Below are 26,614 nucleotides of genomic sequence, written 5' to 3'. Positions count from 1 at the left end.
CTAAAAATATAGCAAAAAGACAACAGAACTTAAAAAAAAATAAGCAGATTTGGAAAAGAAAGAACTTTAGAGATAAAAATGTAATAAAACTAAAAACATTAAATGAGGTTAAATAGTAGACCAGAAATAGCTAAAGATAATGAACTAAAAGAAATGAACAAAACTGTGACACAAAGAAACAAATATAGCCATCCTTTGGTATTGTGGTACTCTTTTACAGAGACCATAATCTGAAAATTATGAATTACTTCATATGAAATGGTATCAAATTTGCATATTACCTATGCCCATCTTTTCATATACTTCAAATCATCTCTATATTACTTACATAATGTCAATGCTGAGTAAACAATTATTAAGCTACATTGTTTGGGATATAATTAAGAAAAAAGTTTACAGGTTTGGTATCAGCACTATTTTTTCAAGTATTTTCAACTTGTTGGTGTTTGCATCTGTAGATATGGCATCTAGAGACAGAGAGACAACTGAAATATGAAGGTTTGACATGGAGAATGGAAAATTATTTATCTAATCAGAATTGCAGAAGGATCAAATCAGGCACTATAATATTAGCTATTCAAGAGGCTGAGAATCACAATTTGAAGCCAGCCTGGGAAGTTCATGAGATTCTTATCTCCAATTAACCAGCAAAAAAGCTATATATGGAACTGTGGCTCATGTAGTAGAGTGCCAGCCTTGAGCAAAAAGCTAAGGGACGATACCCCAGCCCTGAGTTCAAGCACTAGTACCAGCACAAAAAAGAAAAAAAAAATTGCTAAAATGATGGAAAGAATGGAGAATATGTCATATTTAGAGAGATTTACCCAGTACTGATGAGGGAAAAAATAGTCATCCAGATTTAGGATGAGAGGACTAACGGAAAATAATGGTCAGTGAAACTAATGTTTCCAAAACAAGACTGAGATAAAAATATTTCCAAACAATTCAAAAGTGAGAACATGTATAATAAACTGACTAACTGTAGGAATTCCAATAGGTTCTACTTTAGGAAGAAGAAAAATGATCCCAGGAAAAAGAAAACTAGCATACCCCAAGAAATGGCAAATGTGAAAATTGACTACTTAATAAAAATGCTCCTAAATGTAGCTCTAAAAGAACTGAGGTACTGACAAACAGTTTATAAGATAGGCAGAAATTCATTAAAGCACTCTAAATTCTCTGTAATATTTTGAAAGAAGCTACATGTAACAATTAAGTTCAGACTTTGCTAAGTTAAATATGCATGTTAAAATGCCTATTCAAGTCACTAAAGGAATAGAAATAATGCACAGTAAAACTGAAAAGGGACGGGGCCTTGCAATGGTCTCTTTCACCCTGAATATGACTGACCTGTCTAATAAACAAGGTATTGCAAACATGAAAAAATAAAACAACCAAGGCAAAGATAAACAAACATTGAGATGTCTACCTTCCTTTCACTTGGGTTCCTTCATCTGGGAGAAACCAACTGCTCTATGGAGACTGGGAATGGGGGGGGGGGAGAAATCAGGCCTCCATCAACTAACAGCATTGGCTTTGGAGATATAAGACTGAGCTTCATTGGAAGTCCATCTACCATCCATCATCCAGTTCCATCTAACCTTCAGATGACTGCAGTCCATGTTTTTATCTGTGCTGCAACTTATAAAGACCCTGTAGAAAAACACTCAACTTCGTTGCTTCGGTTCTTGAGTCATATAAACCATGTGAAATGAGAAATATTTAATATCTAATTTTATTTTATTTTTTGCCAATCCTGGGCCTCATGTATACGAGGCGATCACTGTTGCCACTAGGCCATATTCCTAGCCCCTTAATATCTAATTTTTAAAAGGGGGAAGAAGAATGAAGAGAGATGGATTTTTCAATCCAACATGAACAGTAAAGAAAAGAAAAGAGGAAAAAAGGAAAGAAGACTGGGAATGTGGATTAGCGGTAGAGTGCTTACCTAGCATGCATGAAGCCCTGGGTTTGATTACTCAGTACCACATAAAGAGAAAAAGCCAAAAGTAGTGCTGTGGCTCAAGTGGTAGGGTGCTAGCCTTGATCAAAAGAAGCTCAGGGATACTACCCAGGCCCTGAGTTCAAGCCTCAGGACTGGCAAAAGAAAAAAAAAAAAAGGAAGGATAATGCTAATATAGATAAAATAATATGGAAGAAATAAATCCAAATATATCAGTAAAGATGGTCAGAATAATGCATAAAAAATAAAAACAGAATCCATCCTTTCTATGGTTAACAGGAGAGATATCTAAAACAGAAAAGTCTAAAGTAAAAAGAGAGTAAGATTGGGGTCAGGCACCACACCTGTAATCCTAACTACTCAGGAAGCTGAGATCTGAGGGTTGCAGTTCAAAGCCAGCCCGAGCAGGAAATTTCATGAGACTCTTATCTCCAATTAACCACCAGAAAACCAGAAGTGGCCCTGTGCCTCAAGTGGAAGAGCACTAGACTTGAGCTGAAGAGTTCAGGGACAGTGCTCAGGCCAAGAGTTCAAGCCCCACAACCGACAGAGAGAGAGAAAGAATAAGACTAAAGAAATTCTAACCAAAAGAAAGCTGGTATGTATAGATAGCAGAAAAAACAGGCTTTAAGAAAAACTTATTAACAAGATTTTAAAAGATAAAGGGACATACTGTTAAAAGATTCAGTTCTCTGGGAAGATATGAGAATCATAGACTTTGCTGGTACCTAACAAGATAGCAACTGACACATAAAGGAAAACTAAGCAGAATTACAAGTAGAAACTGATAAATGTCACATCAAAGCCAAATATTTTAACATGCCTCTCATACAAATTGACAAATGATACACAGACCAAAAAAAAAAAAAAAAAAAAAAGGGAAAACACAAATTTCACAAATCTGCCCTAAAGGGACATGTTATATGTAAATAACACATTCATTTTAAGCACAAGACCATAAAGCATGTGTCATTCTAAATTATCACCACACAGACCTATTTGCTAGGTCATAACACAGTTAAGCTAAAAACCATACAGATAACCTAACTTACAAGTTTGAAACCCCCCAAAATACATATTTTAGACAACTCAAGTGTCAAAAAGAAATAACAGAAATCAGAAAATATTCAGAATGGAGAATGACAAAAATACTACTTGTCAAATCCCATGGGAAGCATAAAGAAGTACTTAGAGGGAATTTTATAGTTTTCTGTGTTTACATAGAGGTTAAAATATAACAAACACCACCCCAATAGGAAGAAGGAAATAATAAAGAAAAAACTGATAAACTAGGAAACAAGGGAGATCAACTGAAAATTGATTCTTGGAAAAGACTAAAAAAAAACCCGACAATGTCAACAGGAATAATAAAATATAATCTGAGAAATGAAAGAAGACATAACTAGATAGAGGAGAAAATTCTTTTTAGAAGAGTATCATGAAAAATGTTACACTGGCATTTTTAGGAGGAAATGGATACATTCCTATAAAATATAAATCACTGAAAGTGACTCACCTAGAAACAGAAACTCTCAAAGGTCCTATAAATATTTTTACAAATTGCAACAGCACTTTAAAATATCCCCAAGAAGAAGGCTAAGTCTAGACAAGTGAATCTGCCAAACACTTAGCAACAGATAATGCCAGTCTTATGTCATTCTTGTAGAGACTAGAAAAGGACCATTTACACTCAAATCACTTTATAAGATTACTATTCCATAGATGCCAAAACCTGAAGAGAAAAGTATGAATGAGAGAAACTTCAAGCCATTATCACTCATAAAATTAAATGAAAACAAAAAACCAACTAAATACTTGCAAACTGAATCCAGCAATGCAGAAAAAAAGGCTAATATATCATACCAAGTTCATTTGTTTCAGAAATATGAAATTATTTTAGCACTAAAGAAATCTATTAAATGTAAGGTACCACATTGACAGATTAAAGGAGGAAAAATATTGTCTCAGTAGATACATAAAAAAGATGTTCAATAAGACTTGGCAATAGAGCTAGGTGAGGTGGCTCATGCCTGTAATCCCAGCTACTCAGGAGGTGGAAATTAGGAAAATTGAGTTTGAGGCCAGGCTGTGGAAAAGTTTAGCAAGACTCACTTCTCAAAAAATAAGCTGGGTGTCATGGTTCACATCCTTAATTCCAGGTACTTGGGTGGCCATAGGAAGGAGGATTATGGTTTAATGCCAGCCAGGCAAAAACATGAGACCCTATCCAAAACATATGCAAAGCGAAAAATAGGGCTGAGGATGTGGCTCCCGTAGAATACTAACTAGCCCACATAGCGTCACATGAATATCAGTGTTGAGGTAGTTCATCCTTTGTCCTGCTGTTTCTGTGGTTTCCTTTCCCTTCCACAGAAAACTAAGAGAAAAGAAAAAAATAACTACATACGGGGCATAATAAGAACTTCGTGTTTCCATATGAACCTTACAACTGGGGGGAGGGGTGGGGAGTAAGGAGAGGTAAGAGGGAGAAAATGTTTTCAAACAGTGTTTAAAAACAAATGTATTCATTACCTTACTTATGTAACTGCAACCCCCTGCTTATCACCTTTTCAATAAAGATTTAAAAAAATACTAGCCTAGCAAGCACAAGGTCTAGAGTTCAAATCCTAACATCTCTAAAAAAAAAAAAATGAAATAAGTGATTCATGTTAAAAATGTTAGCTAGTTAATTCACAGTCATTCTTCCTGTGAATTCAGCACTCAGTGATGAAACAAAGCATTTTTTGTTTGTTTGTTTTTTAAAAGGAGCAGGCAAAAAATGTTCTCTATAGCCAGGTACATAAAACATTCAACTAAATATTCTAGCAAGTGCTATAAAGCAAGGCAAGAAAACAACAAAAGGAGGCGGGGGAGGGGAGGGGAGGGAAGGGAAGGGAAGGAAAGGAAAGGAAAGGAAAGGGAAGGGAAGGGAAGGGAAGGGAGGGGAAGGGAAGGGAAGGGAAAGGAGCAGGCAGACAGGCAGGCATAGAATAATTAAAAGATTAATCACCAATTTTGTGTCCAACTACACAGAAAATCAAGAAGAATCCTTCAATTGGTAGAATTAATAAGACAAAGTTTCTGGATATAAGAATAGCATATGAAAATCTATTTCATTTATATATGAGCAAAAATTAATGAGAAAAAATATGCCTTTAAAGAACAACAAAGCAAAAATGGCTAAAACTACAGCAACAAAAAAAGTATGTCTTTCGAATACATTTGACGTCTCCAATCCTAGCTACTCAGGAGGCTGAACTATGAGGATCATAGTTTGAAGACAGCCTAAGCAAGAAAATCAGTGAGTCTTTATCTCTAGTCACTGGAAAGCCAGAAATAGAGCCACACCAAATAGTAGAGCATTAGCCTTGAGACAAAAGCTCAGAGACACCAACCAAGCCAAAAACAAAACAAAACAAAACAACCCTAAGTAAATAGAGAAACATGTTAATGGTTTAAAAGACAGTATTATAAAACTATTTCCCCAAATTGACTCAGAGATTCACTGTAACCCAGCCACAAATCCCAAAAGTTACACTTTTTTATAAACACCTGTCAAATTTACCAGCTGACTTTAAAACTGAAGTTGAATTTATATTATGTTATTTTCAATTTACATAAGTTAAATTCATGAAGAGTAGATCTACTGTGCTGTTGACCCTTTAAGCAACAGGAATTCTCATGCCATAGAGACTGTTCATGAACACAGAACGTAACACTGGAAAACTATTTTACAAAATGAGTATAACTCTGGTATCAAGACCTAACTGAGGACAGCCTAAAGGTAATATTAATAAAAATGCAAATGTTCTAAGTAACTGAGTGCTGATGGCTCACATCCGTATTCCTAGCCACTTAGGAGGCTGAGAGATAAAGATCAATGTTTGAAGACACCTCTGGCAGAAAAGTCTATGGGTTCATATATCCATTTAACCATCAAAAGGCTGGAAATTGAGGCTGTGGCTCAAATGGTAAAATGCCAGTCTTGAACAGACAAAAAAGGCCAAGAAAGAGCACTGGGTCCTAAGTTCAAGCCCCACTTTTGGGGGTGAAAAGTCTAAGTAATAATAAATCTTACACAAATATACACAGTAGGAGTTCTTACAAAAGCTCTCCTCAACAGGACCAATAAGCAAGATCTATTGCCTGTGAATAACATGACTAAAGTCAAAGCAGGAGCAGGCCTGAAGCTGCTCAGGCCTCAGAATCCCCCAGCAATCAGTCGTGTTTGTACCCAAACTGCTCGTGCCAGCTGCACTTATAGGGTGACTAGGAAATGTCACATAAGCACCTGGCTTAAGAAAAAAAATAAGAAGTACAAGTAAGATAGCATAATAGGTTGAGGAAAAAATCTTAAATTATAAAAGAATTCTGCACTCGTATTTTTTAACCAGTCCTAGGGCTTGAACTTGGGGCCTGGGTGCTGGGCCTGAGCTTTTGTGCTCAAGCTGGCACTCTACCACTAAGGCCACAGTTCCTCTTTCAGCTTTGTGATGGTTAATTTGAAATAAGAGTCTCACAGACCACCCTGTCTGGGATAGCTTTCAACCATAATCCTGAAGTCTCAGCTTCTTGAGTAGCTAGGATTACAAGCATGAGCCACAATGCCTGGCTTCACTCTGAATTTTTTGTGCATCATAAATTCCTATCAAACTTTATAGGCCTACAGTTAAAAAAAAAAAAAACATAGCCAGTGCATCTTGGGTGTGGTTCACAGTTCAGCATATCCAAATCAAAGAGGGATTCGCCATGTGGAAGGATGGGCAAACGAAGAAACATAGATAATGTTAAAACTCAAATATTTTTGGTAGGCATGCGTAGCTTTCAATGGATCCTAATTAATCAACATTTTCACTGGACAGGAGGGAGACAAACTGTAATCCCATGACTAAGTGACTGACTTGGGTCTACTGTAGGAATATAAGACCACTCGTTGTATGATATAAGTTCAGGGAAATATTCAAACAAAATGATCATCTTGACCAATACCACATATTGAAATCCCAACCTGTTTTTAAGCTTTTAATAAACTAAGAATGAAAGATACAATCTCAGCAGAATCAAGAATATCTATCTGAAAAACCAACCCTAATCATATTAATGGGAAATGGTAGAAGCACTCTCACTCAGAGTCTAAATAACTGTACTCTTTGATTTCTCCACTGTTGAGTATTATTCTAGAAAAGGGAATAAGATACAGAAATGAGAAAGTCATGCCAATTATTATTTGAAGAAAAGAATCTTATACATCTAGAAAACAAAGCAAAATCAACTAACAACTGCCATACTAATGAAGGGACTTAATGAAGAATTAGTTTCAAAGTATGGGTTCAAAAATATTTTTTCCTAGAGTCAAGCAGTAATGTTAGTTATAAGAAAAGAAATATTCATGAGAACCACCAGAAAAGCCCAAAATATCTAGGAATAAATTTAGGTAAGAAGTAGCTAGACTTAGCAAACTAAAATAACATCTCTAAGGCCCATAAAACAAGAACAATTTGGAGAATTAACAAATAATATGTCCAATGACAAGATATAGTTAATGCATTTATGACATGATAAAAAGATATGACTATAAAAAATTGAAGAGCTGGATTTGGTAGTGCATTCCTATAATCTTAACACTCAGCACTTGGGAGGCTGAGATGGGAGGATCTTAAGTTCAAAGTCATTCTGGGATACATAATAAGACTACCTCAAACATGAAAAATATTATACTGTGCTTTTGAATTTTAAATTGCATATTATAAAAAAGTATAATGTGATTTCAATTTTGTTTAACAAGTGTTCACATACACATAAAAGATGTCTAAACTGTGCTTATCTTTAGCTGGTAGAAATAAAGGTAGCTTCAGCAATCTGCCCTAAATTTTTTTGCTTCCCATATATTCTACAAGAGATAAATCTGAATAAAATAAAATAGGCAATGCCACTGAACATCAGTGGCTCATGCCTACAATCCTAGCTACTTAGTAGGCTGCAATTTGAGGATTGATTTGAAGCCAGCCTAGGCAGGAAAGTCCATGAGACTCTTATCTCCAATTAATTACCATAAAACTGGATGGCACTGTGGCTCAAAGTGGTAAAGCACTAGCCTTGAGCACAAAAGCTCGGGGATAGTACCCAGGCTCTGAGTTCAAACTCCAGGAGAGACGCGAAAAGCGCTCTCTCTCTCTCTCTCTCTCTCTCTCTCTCTCTCTCTCTCTCTCTCTCTCTCTCTCTCTCTCTCTCTCTCTCTCTCTCTCTCTCCACATGTCTGGGAAAAACAGAGACATCAGCCTGGTGTCATCCACAGAGCTTGAATCCCAGATTGCAGTCTACACTATAGAATGTCCTGCTTCAGCTGGCCCATGCAGCCTGGCCCAACCCCCAGTCTTCACATGGGTAAAACAAGATTGAAACAAATACCAGGATGCACCAAGAAGGAGTATAGGGGCATTTGTTTCTAAGACTCTGCCCTAGAGTGTTCCCCCTACCCCTCTATCACTGCATGCTGGATGCATACAGGTGAGCTTTTTGTTTGTTTATATTTTCAGTTTTGTTGGTTGTTGTTTTTTTGCTAAGACTCAGGAAATACCTCTTCTCTTCCCCTCCTCTGTTTCCTTCCCCAGCCCTCCAAAAGAAATCAAGGAGCCCACAGATAAGTAAGCAATACATACATGAGGACTGGTTGGAGAAGACGCCATGTTAGTGGGGGCCAAACTGGACAGACCATCCGCAAGCTACAAATTAAACATGCTGGTTAGCCACAGAATTAGAAGATCTACCTCATAGAACACAGAACAGCCAGAGGGAGTATTGCCCTCGCTCTCTCCATGCAGGCACCTCTACACCAGACATGGAAAGAATATGAGCTCCTGAGATGGACAAACCTGGCTGCGTATCCCTATAAGCTGTATGACTCCTGGCAAGCATTCTGATCTCTCAGAACTAACATTCTCATCTGGATAAACCTATTTCACAGTGCAGCAGTATGAATGAGCCAATGGTCATGCCAGTCCAGGCGTAGGTGAGGCACAGAAACAGGCTCTGTCAATGCTATCTTGTTTCTTCTTTCTCTCTTTCTTAATCCTGTCCACTTAGCTACTCTCCTTGCCTTTCCCAAATCTATATCAGGGACATTCCTACACCCCCACAATTCCTTCATGAGCTCCTTCATGAGCTAAACCACCCATCTCTGCTGAGCAGGGTTCCTAAGTGAGAGCAGATTTCTCATCCTTCTCTCCTCAAGAAGCACAGAATCTCATAGCTCCCCCCCAGACCCTTATATTGGGGAGACTCTAAGAATCTCATTGTCCAACCCACCATCCCTAGCCCACAAATGGCTGTGGGGCCAAGGAGGACCTTAGGGCTCAGGACCAGAGACAGGAAGACTGGTTGGTCCTGGAAGAAGTTGATTCTGTTCTGGGTGGAGGCAGCAGCTTCACAGTGCACAAGGCAAAGGCGTGTATTCTTGGCAGAGGAGTGGAGAGGGCAGAGGAAGAAAGCAACCCAGAGCTAAGAAGACAAACCACCCAGGCAAAGGCAGCCAAGGAGGTCCCGGAAAGGTAAGGATAGGGCCAGAAAGGATGCAGAGTTGCTAGGCTGGCCTGTCTCTCCCTTGAAACCTTGAACAGAGGACTCGGGGAGGCATCCAAAAGGCCAGGCTCCAGGCTGACCTCACACCTCCTGAGGAGGAGCACAGGGGACACCTTCCACGAGGAGGAGGAGGAAACCTTGCTGGAACCTGGAGAGGGCTGAGGGTAACAAGACCTCTTCCTGCTCAGCACAAGAAGCATCACTGAGGGGGCACCAAACCCAGAAGTCTGAGGAGGGCAGAACAGCCAATGGTACCCACCCAGGGCTGCTGGCCACACGGTGCTGGACATGGTCTCAGCCCTGGGCCAGACTAGACGAACTCCACGTACAACCCCCAGCTCAGCAGAGACTGGCCTTGCCTCTCCTGTTCACATCCTGAACCCCACAGAAGATTTATTTTTATTTTTAATACAGTTCTTTTTTAGAAATGTAAAGGGGAAACAGGCAGTTCAGCAGAGCAATAGGACAAAAAATAAGGCTAAACATAGTGCTCCAAAGATCTGATCCAGCTTCAGAAATTACACATTCCTTTTTTGGGATGTGGGCATAATTTGCTGCTCCGATTCTGGAAGTGCACTTCCACCTTCATGCTGTCCCAGAGACTATAACTAGAACAGCAAGCTCAAAATTAGGCCCAGCCTGGGGCCTGGAGACCTGGGAACCTGGAACTCTAGGGGCCTGAGGGCTTGGGGACCAGGAATTTGAGAGAGTAGGAGCCTAGAGGCCAGGGGATCTAAAGGTGAGGACCTGAGATGTGAGAGCCTAGGGGTACGGGTGTCTGAAGATCTGAGGACTGGGGTGGGGAGGGGGGGGGGGTCTGGAGGCCTGAGGACCAAGGAGTCTGAGGCCCAAAGGCCTTGGAATGAGAAGGCCTGTGGCTTGAGGGGCTTGGGCCTGAGATCCTGGAGAGCAGGGAACTACTGGGGTATAAGGGCCTACCAGTCCTTGTGCCTCAGCCCACAGGCACAGGGAGTAGGTTTATGCTACCTTTCTAATAGATCTTCCATACCAGCCTGCCAAGTGTCTTCTTGCTAACTTCCATGCTCAACACACATGCACACATACACACATTAACTCCTAACACACACATATATACATGCACCACCACCTCTAACACACACAAATGCACACATACACACACTCGCGTGCACACACACACACATGCACACCACTCCCAAGCTATCAGTCTGAAACCTACACAGCACACAGCAACACAGAGTTAATATGCAGGAGTATCTCATCCCAGCTCTCATGGCCTCCACCCACTTAGAATCTCTTTAGCCACAAGACAGGCATGAGCCTATGCAATCCAGAAGGCCAAACTGACTGATCTGCCTTATACATCCAGAAATGACCACTTTTGACACACACCAAGACACTATTAGCAGCCTGAGTTCTGCCCTGAGTGACAGCTGTGGCTGGAACATTGAGTTTCAGGTGACATTTTCCACCTGTGTGGTAGAGTCCTCTCAGGACCTGGCAGTTGGTGGGGAGAATGCTTCTTGGACAAAGAGAAGATATAACTCAGGGAAGAAAAGAAGGCAGAATCTGGCAAGAGTAGGAATTGGCAGGGAAGGAGCCTGAAGCTGGGACCACAGCCAGGACTTAGTGTACAACCAAAGGGGTGGCATCAAGTATAAGAATGAAACAGGCTGGACAAGCAGAAGCCAGGCAAAGTCCCTATCTGTCAGACTTCCTGTGCCCCCAGTGCTTAGAGGCCAGGGCCTTTCATTTTATCTACAGTGGAAGAGGAACAAGGAAAGCATACTTGGCCAAAGGAATTGGAGCCCACTGCTCCTAGATCAACCTCGGAGTCCCTGGTCCTCCACTGGACCAGGAGTTATGAAGGAGAGATGGAAGAGTGAGAGACAGAGATATGGAAAACCTGGATCCATCAAACCAGATGAATAGATGTCAGATAAAAACAGTATACAAAATCAAACTCCAGACTAGAGACCTCTCCAGACAGTCAGGGCCCAGGAAGACCAGCGCCATTCTGAATTTAAGGCTGAACCTGGGGCTCCTTGAGAATTAGACAGTAAGGGCAGGGCCCCAAAATGCTCCATCAGAACAGACTGGTCTCGCTTCCTCCTCTTCCTGTCCACCAACTAGGTGAGGTCAGGGCCTTCTCCAGTGACACACCTCCAGGAACCCACTGGTCACCCCTCTCCCCGGCCAGCAGCTCTAGCAGGAATGTCCATGTGCTCCCACAAAGAGCACAGGCCTGGATCTGGCTTAGACCCCAGTCCCAGTTCCCTTGTATCCATCTACACTGGGAGGAGGTCCAGCCTGGGCCTCCTCACTGTCTGCCTCTGGCTGTGTTTGTAGCCAGCAGGACCCAAAATAATCACTCCCCATCTGAGTCTGTAGACACTTTAAGGGCAGCACAGAGAGAACGGAAATCCTGCTGGGCAAGCACTGCACTTCCCTGCTGTCTCAGACAGGCCCACCGAGGGGGTGGAACACAGAAGCTAGGACCAGGCAGTCCAGAGTCTGGGGCTAATTCAGCTATACACACTCAACCAAGCAAGAGACACAGTGTGGAGTTTAGCTACAGTTCATGCAGAAACATCTGAAATTTCCACTCGGGCTTTCCAGACGAGAGAGTTTTGTTCTCAGACCCATCCTGACAGTGGACATGTCATCCTTCCACCCATCCCCCATTCGTCTGCCTATCCATTTGCCCATCCAGACAGCCGCATTAAACACCTTCTCTAAGCCAGGCCCTGTGCTGGACAATAAGAGTATAAAGAGGATGACAATCCAGTTGTGTTCTGAACTCTGTCCAGGGAAGAAGCTGAGACTCAGGGAGACACAGGATCTGGGGTCTAGATCCTTCCAGAGAAGGGTGGGAGCCAGGGGAGACTCCTTAAAAGAGGTGGTCACACCTACATTGAGTCTTAAAGAATGAGAAGCCAGGCCACAGAGCAGGACAAAGGTTTCCTCAGCAGAAGGAAGGAAGGCTAGAGCCCTGAAAGCCATGCATGGGAGCTGAGAGATGAAGCTCAGTGCTTTCTTATATTCTCAGTAAAACTAAAGAACAAGATCGCCAGCCTCGGCAATCACGAGGCTCCAGAACTGAACACTGAAGATGCTCTCTTGGCAATTGATAGAAAGATGGGAGAGTGAGCAAGAGGCAGAAAACATCCTAAATGTCAGAGGGAAGCCCTTCATACACATGGCTCGGGGGGAGTTTCACAAGTGAGGCCTCAGGTCCTGAAGCCAACCTAGCAGCCAGGTTTGTTCTCTCCCTCTCCAGACTCAGGATGGATCAATGGCATGAAGAACATAGACTACTCCAGATGTGCCACCATCCTGGGTATATCAGCAGGTGGTAGCCTGAAGACATAGTGCTGCCTACTAGGCTGGGAGGAGGTGCTGCCCCCGGAGGGCCAGGAAGTGCTGGGAATCTGAGAGAGCAGAATGTGGAGCTCGCCATGTGAAAAGGAGGGTGCAAGCTTGGGCAGTGAGCTCAATGCTGGTGCTCCTTTCTGTATCTCTACCATAGGAAGGGCCAGGTGGACACAGCCCTATGGGATCCAGAGCCCTTCTTGGGCTCAAAATGGAGACCGTGCTGTCCCTGGGGAGAACATGCTGCAGACATCCTGCCACAGCCTCTGTCACTGTAGCTAGGTCAGCAGTGGAATAACTTCCCTCAGGACTGGAGGCTTTTCATGTCCTTCCTCCTGTTCCTCTCCCTTCTTTTTCCTAAAGGTGAGGGCATAGGGCAAGATGCACCAGTGGCCTGGACTTCCTCTTTCTAAACTTCCTGCAAGGTGCTATCAAATACAAACCCATGGAAAATCTCCCCCTACCCACTCCAAGAAGGGAACTGCCCAGATTAGGCTAATGGGGGAATAGGGGGCTGGAACCCCCCCCCCCAAGACTCCAATACTCCCTCTCATCTCCCTTCTCTTTCATTTGTTCCCCCATACACACCCTGATTTACTGAGCAAAAGCCCTCAACATAACCCTAAAATAAAGAGACCCAAGATAAAAAGGTTGGTAATCTTACCCTGAAGACCACTCAGCTCCTCTTTCAAGTGGACTGAATCTAGTCCCCAGCCAGATTCTTCCACATGTGGTACCTACCCACCCCACTCCAGAGTGTGAAGGGAGATGTTTCATAATGGCCACACAGTAGTGAAAGCAGAATGAGATGTGGAGTCGAAAAGGGGAGATTGAAGGAGTCTCTCCCATGGGACCCAGCAGTCATCATACCTGGATGGGGATGAGGGGTTCCTTGTCATCAATGTCAATGAGCACATCTTCTCCCGGGCTGAGTAAACTCACGTCATCTGCAGGAAGACGGTGTCCAGGCCTGTGGTGAGCTTGTTTAGGATGCTGCCATAGGACCCCTCAGGATCTCCACACTTCTCTCAAGTGTCCACTTCTTCTCCCACCCAATCCTTCCCTCTCCTGTTTCTTTCTACCCCATACTTCCCTACACTCCCCACCTCCCAAATTATCTCTTCCTCTCCTCACAAATCTCACTTCCTCCCATTGCCTCCTTAACATTTCCTTCCCCTTACTTCTTCCCACTATCCCCCATTTCCAGCCACTGCTCCTCAACTCCCCCAAATAGAAGTCACCTGCTCCAGGTATCCACTCCTGAGGAAGGGAAGGACCTACCTCTGGTGTAGCTGAACAGAAGCCACTGCTCACTCCCTACCTGGGCCACCATGAGGGGATGGACTCTGGGCTGAATAGGGGTCACACAGGAAGCTCTCCAGGGAGCGGATGGTACACTGGCCCACCACAGGCCGGCGGCCAAACTGGCGGTTATCGATGACCTTGACCACGATGGGGGGACAGTAGAGTTCCTCCCTGGGCAGCATCTAGAGGAGGATAAAGGGTGCTGTTCTGTAAACCAGCCTGAGCCCATCTCTGGGAAGTCTCAGGATGGAAGTAAAGAGAGCTCTTCATTGTAGGATCAAGGAGCAGAAAATGCCTGTAAACCAAGACACCACCAAGAGCCAGAAATGCAAAAAGGCTGTTGGCCGAGCCTAGGAACAGAAGGTACACACCTTTCTGCTGGCTTTTTCATGCTCCATGCAGAGGCTGGCACCCCCCTAGCCAAACAAACTCTGCTCAGCCTGAAGTCTGAGCAAAGCGACTTTCACTGAACCCTCACTGGCTGAGGAGGGGGGAAAGGGGAGTTGGCCCAGGACTCAACATTTCTTGCAGACAGTCCCCCCCAAGTGGATACTCAGGAGTTGGCTTACAGACCCAGATTTTTCTCCCCCCCACCCAAAAAGCACTTTGAACACAACTTGAAATAATTTATATGCTCTCCTTCAGTGGCGGCTTTGGCTCAGCCAAGAGGAGGCTCCTGTTGACAGCCACTGGGCCTGGAATTTCTATAGAGCTTTCATCTTGCAAACCGTTTTCCTTTCTTTAGACCTGCCTCACACTGGCCACTAGGCCCAGGCAACCCAGAGAGTTGGAAAGGGCAGGCGGGAGGGGGGGGAGAGGGGGGGAGGGGGCGTGGGGAGGGAGACAGGAGTTGAGGAGTGGGCTCCTCTACAAGGCCTAGGCTGGGAGTCCCTAAAAGGCCAGAGTCTGCAGGGTCCCTTGGGGGAGCCCCAGGGATCAAATCTACCCTGGAAAGAAAAACAGCCTTGGAATGGTCGGGGGTGGGGGTTCTACTGAGCCAGAGTTGGGCAGAAGAGAGTTAGCTGACTCCATGTGTGCTGCTCATAGGAAAGCACGAGCATTTCCTCCTGTTGTCATAGGAAAATGATGTGCTGGGGAGCCTATAGGTAATTGAAGCTTAGCCCCCAGGATGCCCAGGCCATGAAAACATCTAGCCCTCTGGACTCCAGAAGGGGACAGAAAGTAGGGAGATGGGGCTCACCACTTCCATGAAGAGAGTACAGATGTCAAAGTTGGGGTTCTTCCGGAGGTTCCTGATGACACAGGACTGAACTGTCTGGCCCCCACACTCCACTACAAGGCTGGGGGATGAAATACTGGCCAGCTGGTAGCTCTTCATATTCCGTAAGCCCCATGCCAGGATCTGAGGACATGGGATGAGGACAGTGTCTGGGACAGGAAGGGAAATGGACAGACTGTCCCAAAGCCACCCCAGCCCAGGGCCAGGCTCACCTCAATGGCAGTGCGCTGGAGAGCTGGCTTGATGTTCTGGGGAACCATGTAGATGTTGGCCTCCCTCTGAGGTGGCGGGTAGGGCAGGTCTGTGTCATCTGACTGTAGCAAGCGACCAAAAGACAAAGGCAGCAGGAAGATCAAGCAAAGAGGTAAGAAAGGCGAGACATATAGGATGGAAAGTGATAACATGCATTGAGAGACATAGGAACAGAAAGATGCAGACCCAGGAGTGGGCACAGGCAAACAGGAGGGTACAAAGTCAGCTTTTTCCATGAATCAATCTTCAGGATCAGAATTTACAACTCCCTCACACAGAGTCAGTCATCCCTCCTCCCATAGTTCAGGCTCTTGAGTACCTGCTGCTCAGAGTCTCTTTCTCATATTCTCTCTCTCTCTCTCTTTCTCTCTCTCTCTCTCTCTCTCTCTCTCACACACACACACACACACACACACACACACACACTCCACTTCAGCCTCTCTTACCCACTGCCTCGCCTTTCCCTTGACTTTGACTCAACTGGATTATCACTCCCTTGCCCAGATATTTCCAGCCCAAACCCCACCTCTCACGTCTGTGTTCTGTGAGGACAGAACATGCACACTGGGAAAAACAGAGAAGTGGAGAAATGAGATGAAACATTGCCACAGCTCCAGAGAGGCTTCCTCGAGAGCCACCTGTCAACTCGGCCTACAAACAATTTCCCAGAAGGTCTTGAGCAGGAACCCCTCTACCCTCCTCCCATAGTCACAAAGAGCTACCTAGGGGAGAGAGGGTAAGGGAGGTGGTGCTACCTCAAGTAGTTAACTATGACTGTGGAACTTAGAAGCAAAGGCTGTGTAGGAATCATACCTCTACCAGTTATGAGGTTCAGTGATTTTCCCTTTCTTGAACTCCAGTTTTTCATCTATAAAATGGTTACTAAAAGTTACCTATCTCTAGCCATTAGTGTGAGAGTCGAAGGAGTAAATGCCTATACATTTAGAAGAGTGTCTGAACCATAAAACTCACACAAGATTATCTGTGACAATTAGAGCCAAATATCCTTTTCTTTGAAGACTCTACTTCCATGTCAGAATAGACTCGTATTTTACGAGTTTAATAGGATAAGACCCTTGACTGCCACCTACTGGAAAATTTTTATAACAATACAAATATATTGGATCTATGCTAGACATTGCACCCCCCTTTGGCCCAGTGCCTTTGTGTAATGCTCAACTTGCTCCATCTTCATACATGGAGCCCTTGACATTGAGGAAAAGCATTATAATTAAAGGGACTGTTCTGGATATTTTACAGAGATGGCTGACTGTAATCTTATTTAATAAACAATGGAATCATTGGATTCATTCTCTAAGTGACTTGCTTTGGGCTTCTTCGGAAAGAATGGTAAATATATGTTCAAGTGCTCTGACATAAAGGATGGGCAGGAGGTGGGTTTAGACCAAAAAAGAATACTGCTTTCTCCTGTCTTCATGAGATTTCAACCATCTCTCCTGTACACTGGCCTCCCAATGACAGATATGTTTCCTTCACCTATAACAAGGAGCAGCTCCATTCTAGAATTAGACAGACTGGACTCCAGAGCCAGCTCCACCACTTCCTAGCTAGGTGATGCTAGGCAGGTTACTCAACCTGTGACTCAGCACCATCAAAGAGATGGAGGATAACGAGATGCATGAAGGTGCTTTGAGAACACAATGAGAGAAGGAACGTAAAGTGTACCTAAAACAGCAGACAGATGGCGTTTAATAATTGGCTATAGCTGTAATTACTGTCAGTGCCATTGTTTTTGCCATTGGCGTTGGTGTTGCTCTTCCCAGGGTGACTTAAGGAGAACACCACCCAGAACAATGCTGGCTTTATAACTATCCCTAGTCATCAGGACACAAGGTTGGAACGGGTCACTTTCCTCCAGGCCCAGGCTCACACTGACATGACATAAGAAGCACCTATATTTTTGACTGACCAGGCAGGGTTATGGACAGGACTGCGAGGATGCATACTTCCAGGGGTTGCCTTGCTTCAGTCATCATGGTCCCCAGGAAAGTTTCCAGAGCACAGAAACAGGACCTACACACCTGCAGCAGTGGCCTGGCTGCTAAAGGGACCCCTAGTTCCATGTGCCCCCCTAGCACTCTAAGGCTACCAGCATCAGATGGCTGTGCAGAGCTATACTTCAAGGACTGTTTGTGGCCTGTTCGTGGACTCTAGTGGCGCCCAGCCCACTGTGGAACCAAGCCCAAAAGGAGCAAATACAGGAACAAGGGAAGGAATACGTTCCCCTCAGGGGAAGCAGGAAGTCTGATCCCTTTCACGGGGTTGTGACATTCTTTGAAAGTCACTAAGGAAACTTCATTAATATATTGCCCCCAGAACATATTTATCCTTCTTTCCTAGCTCCCTCAAGCTCTGTGATGATGAGGTCCTCTCTGGATGCTAAGGATCAAGTTCCCCACGGCCTTTCCTTGAACCCTCACCCTGAAGACAGAACAAAGCCCTGTAGCAAGATAAGTGCTAGTACCGTCTGCAGAAGGCCCTGGAGGAAGAAGGCAGGAGCACACAGCTGTGGAAGGCCAAATCCACGGAGGCCGAAGGAAGAGAAGCAGAGACAGAGGTTAGAGGTGTGTCCTCAGCACAAGGCCACCATGCTCATTCCACAGCCGTCTCTGTCCACCATGCTGTTCCCAGGACATACCTGCCTTGTGCCATTTGGTGTTAACTGCTTGGGATCCCCATCTGTGTGACCCCTAGATTCCCAATGCCCACCATGAAAACTCACCACAGTCCTCTGCCCCTGGTGTCTGCAGCTACTGCTGCACATGTGCTCCTGCATGCTCTCCCTGAATCCCATCTCTCCCAGTCCTTTCCATCATTCATGTTGTTGCCTGATCTTTCCTTCCCAACACATGGTTAGCCACTTCATCCACACCATTTCCTCTGGGCTGTCTATAGGAGCCATCCCTCTCTTCTCTTTCTCCCTGTCTTCTCTCATTACCTCCTGCACTCCCTCCCAGCAAAGCCTTCTCTCCAAAGGCAACAATGACCTCCTTGTAGCTCAGCCCAAAGGATACTCTTGATCCTCAGCAGCATTTTCCTGTATTCTATACTGCAGGGCCACTGTTACTCCTGCCCTCTAGGGCTGAGTCTCACTGGCAACCTCCTTCTCTTCCTCCATTCAGCCCTAGAAAGCCAGGGCTCCTTCGCTCTTATAGCCTTTCACTCCTGATTCTCCTAAACTCAGATCCCAGCCCCCACCCCACCCTAGCGTCTTTATTCTCGGTTCATCCATGTGTCCTACTAGCTTCTCATATTGAACTTACCCCCAAATGTATTCTTGATCTCCACTACCCCATTAAAAATAAAATTGCTTCCTTCAAATGTCATCTCAAAGCCTAGCCCTACCTAGACAACCAGTCCACAAACAAACCAAAACAAAACCCCATGCCATACCACCCTTGTTTTCTCCTCTCCTCACTGCTATGTTTGCTTGACCACCAACATTGGAGATTTTGTCCTTAAGAAAGACTCTCTGTCTCTCTCCTTCTCCCTCCCCTCCCCCTCTCCTATTTACCTGTTTTCTTTCCTTGGTTCCAAGTGAGCACTGGACTGGCCAGAATCATCTCTCACTGGCCTCCTGACACCTGATTTCGCACACTCCATCCCAGCTCCCAATGCACACTGTGTTCTGCAGCCAGGGTGACCTTTCTAAAGCTGTCACTCCCCACTTAAGGCCCTGTAAGTCTCCCCACCTCCACAGGACATATGCACTCTTCAACATGGCCTTGAGGACCACTCATCTTCTTCTAGCTCCTTTAGACTTCTCCAACTACAACTCTCACCACATAACTTTCCTTCCCAGGGCCCTGAACATTGACAAGCCACCTCCCCAGAGAGTCTCAATCTCAGAGCACTCTAGCAAGTGGCAGGCAGCTCTGTGCTCTCATTCACTTTGAGGCTTGCAGTTCACTGTCACTCCACATGGAGTACAGTTTTATCTCACTTCACTGCCTCCTGCCTGGGTGTCAGATGCCCACTTACATCTTCCCTGGTGCCTTGAGCTCAAATGTAAGCACCCCCACCCATGAGTCTCATAGCTACTATTCTTTGTCCCATTGAAAAGACACATCAGAAACCCTGTGCCATCTCTGTGTGCCCTTGACTGTGTTCCTGGTTAAATCAGCAGTTCTGTACACTGGGGTCACATATAAATCCATCAAATAAAAAAATAGAATGGGTAACTTAAGGAAGGGACAGAGGAGGGGAGGAGGAAAGGCAGGGAAAAGAGAAGGAGAGAGGGTAGCCAATGGGTGAGTGGGGGGTAAAATGATACCTCAAGAAATGAATCTTGCTGGGGAATGGCTCCAGTGGCAGAGCACTTGCTTAGCAAGGGTAAGCCCTGAGTTTAAACCTCAGGAAAAGAAGGAAGGGAGGGAGGGAAGGAAAGAGGGAGGGAGGGAAGGAAAAATGGAGGGAGTTTTTGCTCCCACTTGCTTCAGCCAGTCTTTGGTCCTCACCATGCCTGCTTGCTGGTCCCTTTGTGAAAAACTTCCTCCACTGCCTTTATGAATCTAGCAGTTTTCATAGAGAGTTCGAGAGGATTCAAGGTCAAGATGGCTTTCCATCTGCCAGGAAATTTCCTCAAAGGCTCCAGAAACTTCTCAAAATGCTTCTCTCTGATATCTTTGATATATTTTAACCTAAGTGACCCTGCACCCTTCCTACTGTGATCCAATTCCTATGGTCCTAGCGTGTTCAGTCATCTCCCACATGGGAAGAAGTCCAGAAATACTGAGCAGATCGCAAGCTCTCCAGCCTTTCTCTCCACTCTCCTTTCTCTCAACTGAACCCTGAGGGGTTCAGCACACTCCCTCCAGGATAGTAGTCCTCAGTGGAGTTGATGTGACCCAAAGAGGGGAGAGGTGCAGGCTGCAGGTGCAAGGGGGACACCTGATTCTGTCCTTTGGGTGATGGGGGCTCTGAGGATCATAGCCCTCAAGGCCAGCCATACCATAGAAGCCTAGTTAGTGGAAAACGCATTTGACTAGCCCCTTGCTCACCTGCTCTGAACACAGGGCAGACCTGAGTTTTCCACACAGACTGCATCTACGGGTGGGCAAGGTGTTTCATCAAGCCAGCTCCAACCAAGGCCACCAAGAACAATAGAGGCCATCTGCTCTTCATCAGAGCAGATGCCACCTGTAAGTCCCCTTTTTCTACCTGCCCTATGGCCAGTCCAGCACAGGGAGCTGAGGCCCTGAATCATGAGGAGAGCACCCCCTCTGCCTAGTGACACCGCTCCCCGCCCCCCTCACTAGACAGCTACTTGTTTCCAGGACAGGGGAAGTGTTGACAAGCCTCTCCAGCCATCTAGACTGCCCTGTCACCAGTAGCCCACGGACCCCCCACCTCATGTGGCAGGAGACAGCACGGAGACCCTCTGGACATACACATCCCAGTTCCTCAGGGAGCTCCAGGCAGGGGGCAGCCAGGCAGGCTGGGAGGGCTCCATTGTCTGCCTGCCCCACCCAGCTTGTTAGGAACAACATGTTGCTCTAATTACACTTCCCAGGAAAAATAGTGTTTCAAATTAAGGCCTTGGGGGGAGGAGTAGGGGGATGGGAGGACCACTGAGCTTATTTTCCTGATTGCAAAACAGTGAATTTTTTTTTCCTTCTAGTGGTTGTAAGGGTGCAAGGAGACTACCTCCGGTGTATCACAGAACAAAAGATATACAACCTGTCATGCCGATTAGGAAGGATGGCTAGGGTGGCAGCTGGTTGGCGCTTAAGTGGCAGTGAAGCCAGGCAGGAAGTGTGCAAACCCTTCCACCAGGGCATCCCTGCTATGGAGCAGGAAAGGACAGAATTGCACCCCCTAGATGGTGGGACCTCAAAGTCCTGGGGGGTCTTAATCTACACGAGTTTCATTTCACAGGGGCCCTTGTTTGTAAGGAGCTCACTAGCACCTCCCCTGCCATGTGTGCATGCGCCTGTGTTCTCAAGAGTGTACGTGCACGCACAATGCACTCACACGTGCATGCACACACCCTCCATTACTCAGGAAATCTAACATTGCAGTTTGTTTGAACTCATTCCCCCTTGGCAGCGTGGACTGCCTTTGTTCTCCAGACAAAAAGGAAAAAGAAGGAGACAAGGACTCAGAAGAGGCAGGGAAGGAGGGAGATAGGCCAGGGAGCACAGAGGAAGGGTGAGCCGTGACGAGGAGAGTGGGAAGAGATTCAGAAAAAGAGAAAGACAAAGGCAAAAAGAGCAACAGGTCTGGAGAGCAGGAAGTAGCCGCTCCCTCCATCCAATCCCCAATAAAATGTCCACTTCCCCAAAAGCCGCCAGGAGGAACTTTCAGGATGGACACAGAGCCTAAGAGATGGGTACTCTTGTTCACCAAGCTGACCTGAGGTTGAAATGTACCCCCAACTCAAGGAGCCTCAAGTGCTTGGAGCCCCTCCCTAACCCTTTCTGCCAATCTCTGCTTCAGAAGCCAGTTCAGTGTCTCCTCTTCCAGGAAGCCCACCCACAAGCCCTCTGCCTGGGCAGCCAGCATTATATCGCACTGATGGCATTTAGCTTCTGCACAGACACGTGTGAATCTCTACACCTGGCTGAGATAGAGGAGAGTCACTCCCCAGTAGAGGGGCCATCCTTAAACTAGTATTCAGATTGCTGATCCCAGCTGTTTCTCCTGCCTCCCCTGCTGGAGGCTGGGCCTCCATCACTGCAACTGTCTCTATCGCCTTTGCGCTAGTCTCTCAATAACCTCCTAATCCCTTACCTGTCCCCACCCCAGACCTCCCAGAGCTCCGAGAAGGCTGGCAGGCTGGGCATCTTTGAGAGGCTGAATGGCAATATAAGGCAGGAACTTAGCTACAGCCAAAAAGATAGAAAAACCCTACCAGGGTGTCAGGCCTTCCTGCAGAATCGACTGGCCTCCACCCTGCTCTTTGAGAATCTTAAAGCCAAACAGCACCCAGAGTCTTGACTTGGACTCAGCCTTCTAGTGAGGGAGAAGTAGGCTAAGCCACTGGCCGTAGCTAGATTGAGGAACCCTGAGGGATGAAGGCAGTGACGAATCATTTTGTGGGGTTGTCCCCTGAATCAGATGATACTCCTCTCATCGCCTACTAGGCCTCAGACCTTTGGAACCTGCTGGCTCAGACCAACCCTGTGTCCAGGAGACCCCCAGGGCTGGTTCTCTCCCATGCCTGCTGACCACACAAGGCCTCAGTTTGTGGCCTGGCTGGCCCTAGCAGGACACTTGGCTTTCTTCAGGGTCTGGCCCCAAACTGCAATTCTGATTTGCTTCCTGACAACCAGACCACAGCCAGATCCCTGCTCTCAGAATCGGAGTCTTTGCTGTTATATATGACAAATCCAGTTATTAAGAATTTTAGCTTCTTTTCTTGTTGTTGTTTAATAACTCATCCCTGGGCTGGGTCTTCCTTAGAGCAGGCTGTGGGTTTTGGCCACAGAGCACTCTCAATCAAGAGTGAGGGCTCCGTGCTGCTTCCCTGGACCAGACTCTGCCTCCCTTTCCAAACGGCAGTCTTTCGCAACTGCAGCCAGAAGCAGGAGGCTGCCTGTCAGGCGCAATTATGGCCAGCTCACTTGGCAGACCCCACCTTGGTCTGGGAGCAAAAGGAAGTGAGGTAAGAGGTGCAGGGCCTGCAGATCCCACATCCTGATCCTGAGCTTCAAGTCCAAATTGTACTGAAAATGTCAAATGGTGTCCACTCCCAGGCTGGGGATTCCCTGATGGCAGGAAGTGGCTGCCCTTTCCCAGTTTGCCCAGGGCTCTCCCTGTCTGTCTCCATGTCCCCCCCTCCCCCACCCCCAGCTCACCCATGACCAGTCTCCTTACAGATGCACAGGAAATCATAAGAGAACGTGCTTCTCATCCTCAGGGATGTGGTCTGTTTTGATAAGATGCAAACTCCAAACTTCTTCAGCTCCTAAGGAAGGACCCTCAGCACTCCCCTGCTGGGACCCTGTATTGTGTCTTAGCCCCATGAGCCAACCACACATTTCCCATCTTCTTCCTAAGTGCTACAACAATGTCCAACTAATGCTGCCTTCACCAGAAGGGTTCCTTGGCTACTCTTGCCTCTACTGAACATTTTATTCATGAAAACATGTCACCTACTATTCAACTAGATATCCTCATCTGAGTAGTGTAGGTGAGTTTGGCCTCTTAAGAGTCTGGAGCTAGAATAACCCCCGGGATACACCTTAGATAGTCATGGATCCACACAGAGCAGAGGGAACAAAATAAACAGGTCTCCCTGGGACTCATGCCTTTGGGCACTGGGAACCTGAAAGGCTCTAGGCACATGCTAGAGTGGGTCTGTACCTCCATCTGTGTCTGCTACTCCCATCTCCCCAGCCACAGGTTCAGCTCACCTCATCCAGGATCCTTGATGTGTCTTGTACCTAGATCACAACCACAAGATGTTCCAGGCAATGGTGGGGGAACAAAGATGGGTCAAAGTTCTCCATTAGTAATCAGGAGCATAGCTGGGCAATACCAGACATCAGCAGGTCACTCGTGTGGTGATACCCTCACCCATACCCCCTAAGGTGATCTCAGAGCCAGAGGGACCAATGAGTGCCAAGCAGAAGAATCTACACAGCTCCAGAAATGGCAGGAGGAAGGAGAATAATGGACAAAGGGTGGGAAGGACCTGGGACCCCAGAAAAAGTCAGGCCCCTAGAGCTGTTGCTCTTTCAGAAGCATGTAGACTTGGGGAGCCAAGGGGAACAATAACCTAGTGTCTACAGGCCTAAAAGAACTTAAATCTAAAGCTCAGATGGGCTAGGAGTTTGGGAAAAAAGTAGAGAACAAGAGAGATAGGGGTGGTAAAGAAGGGACTGTGCGGCAAGAATTGTCTAGACCTTGAATGGGCTGCCTCATGAAGGCTGAGCCTGTTTTGGCCTAGGAATCACATAGAGCTGGTACCACAGGTCTATACCATCCAGGTGGAATGGGGTCAGGATGTTCTGTCTGCCCTGCCTAGCCTGAGAGATGGTGAACAGGGAAGCTGGCAACCCGCTCAAACATAAAAAACAAGACTTACCTCAAAACCAGGAATATGGTGGATGGCCGGCTAGCAAAAGGAGAAGGGACTTTGGTCATGTACTTGTCACCCAAGGCCCCAGCCCCCTCATCTCTGTTCTGGCCAGGCAAACACATCAATGACAGCAGTAGAATATGTCCCTGATTCGACAGAGCAGAGGTTTGTAAACTATTTTCCTGGGAGAATGGATAGTGCAGGAGGAAGCTGAGCTGGCAGTGCACTATAGCACCCAGGACAGCCCCCTCCTATCAGTTTACATGTGGGGGTTCACTTGAGGGCAGTTTCTTTCCTAGCAGGTATTTGGCTTCCAAAGCCACATAGCCACATAGTCAGGCCATGGCAGAACTGTCACTGCACCCTGGATCTTGTCCTTACTATCACTAGAGTTTTCTCATTGCTGCAGCGGAGGCTCCTCCTCCAGGACTCAGGGCCCCCACCCCAAAAAAACCGTGTGAGGATATGGCCCAGGCAGAATAAACCCAGTGACCAGAAGACTGACAATCCAGATTCCTGCATTCTACTGCAGTGATCTACTGTGTCCCAACCTGGAAAGATACACAAAGCAGGTCTCCACGGGAGATCTAAGGGAGAGCACGCCACCCAGGCTCCCACTGAGTGCTGGCCCTTGAGGGGAAGAAGAGTGCACCAAAGTAGCAGTCCTATCCCACTGTGTTCCACCAAGCCCTTGCCCTATGTCCCAGCTGGGCCTCCTGGGTCTGAATATGAAACAGGCTCACCTTTTCTCTCTGGATAAGCTCAAAAGATGCCAGCAGCTCTCCCGCCGTCTGGCTGCCCCTCATCAGTGGGAACCAGGCCAGCCGGGGTATCCGTTCCAGACTTGGCTGACAGATGCAGCGGCCCATAAACTCATCTGCACCCTAAAGCAGGTATAGAGGAAGAGAAGTCAATGCCCCCTACCCAACCCACCCACCCACCCAGCACAGGACTGGGAGTGGCCTCCAAGAGAACCAGACCTGCCTCTTACCTCCTGGACTGGACTAGAAAGGACCTCAAAAGGTAGGACAGCCCCTTTGTGCAGAATGGACAAGGACAATTTGCCAGAATCCTCTGGCCACTGTGCTACGTTTAAATTCCCTCCATGGCTAGGAAATCCCTCTGAATATCCAACTACTGTCCTTCCTGAGCCCACTAGAAGCAGAAGAACAACCTCTGGCATTTCTCTAATGCCCTCAACCAAAGTCTGTGTTTGACATTTCTGAGGACCACATCTCCTGACTATTCATTTCACCCTTAAATCCCCCCATTTTCAAATGGGAAAGCTGTGACCTCACTTATCAATTTAAGTGAGTCTTGCTAAATTGCTATTTGCACCTGATCAATTCCTTTGCCTAGGTACCTTCTCCTGGCTCCTGGCCACTCAGAGTTCAGCGTCCACACGCTCCTCTGGCACCAGAACCCTCACACTGTAGCCTGCACACGTCTCCTTCTCTGCCTCACTTCCTGACCACACATCCTCCACTCCAGCCTGCCAGCTTCAGCTGCCCTGGCATGGCTATTTCCTCCAGTGGTGCTGGCCTCTCCCTTCTCTACCTCCTACACAGACACTTCCCTGCCCAAGCTCAGCAAACCTCTGTCTCAGCCAGATGATGTCGTGGCCCTCACAAATTCTCAGGCTTTGCCCAGCACACAGAGACCCAAAATATTCTCTGGGAAGCAACCCTGCCTGTAGTCATGGCACTGCAGGAGACCTCCATAACCCAAAAGCCATCATGAGACAGCCACCAGCTCCTGAATATGTGCCTACACCAGTGACAATCCAGCACAAATGGCTCAGATTGGACAGTAGCTGCAGCACTGGAAATAGTCCTGGGTCCCTCTGGGCCAATAGTCACCTCTCTAGCTTGCTGGGTCT

General features: G+C 46.3%; 1 protein-coding gene across 22 annotated transcripts in view; it reads right to left on the bottom strand.

The window, feature by feature from the left end:
- The window catches only part of Dysf (dysferlin), a 200,501-nt gene that overhangs the window by 44,667 nt on the left and 129,220 nt on the right, over positions 1 to 26,614 (bottom strand). For 8 of the 22 annotated variants that reach the window (XM_048352719.1, XM_048352723.1, XM_048352727.1 and 5 more), the window contains 7 exons: positions 25,479 to 25,619; positions 24,742 to 24,771; positions 24,068 to 24,097; positions 15,650 to 15,751; positions 15,399 to 15,560; positions 14,214 to 14,379; positions 13,763 to 13,839 (listed from right to left, as the gene is read on the bottom strand). In XM_048352719.1, coding sequence (XP_048208676.1) covers positions 13,763 to 13,839; positions 14,214 to 14,379; positions 15,399 to 15,560; positions 15,650 to 15,751; positions 24,068 to 24,097; positions 24,742 to 24,771; positions 25,479 to 25,619 — 708 coding nt within the window. Of the gene's footprint in view, positions 1 to 8,622; positions 8,686 to 13,762; positions 13,840 to 14,213; positions 14,380 to 15,398; positions 15,561 to 15,649; positions 15,752 to 18,174; positions 18,217 to 24,067; positions 24,098 to 24,741; positions 24,772 to 25,478; positions 25,620 to 26,614 lie in introns of all 22 variants that reach the window. The other 14 variants (XM_048352716.1, XM_048352721.1, XM_048352725.1 and 11 more) reach the window with 4 other exon arrangements.

Source organism: Perognathus longimembris, chromosome 8, assembly GCF_023159225.1.
Source record: "Perognathus longimembris pacificus isolate PPM17 chromosome 8, ASM2315922v1, whole genome shotgun sequence".
Taxonomy (NCBI): Eukaryota; Metazoa; Chordata; class Mammalia; order Rodentia; family Heteromyidae; genus Perognathus; species Perognathus longimembris.
Note: the sequence above shows the minus strand (reverse complement) of the source record. Positions and strands in the feature narration are given on the sequence as shown.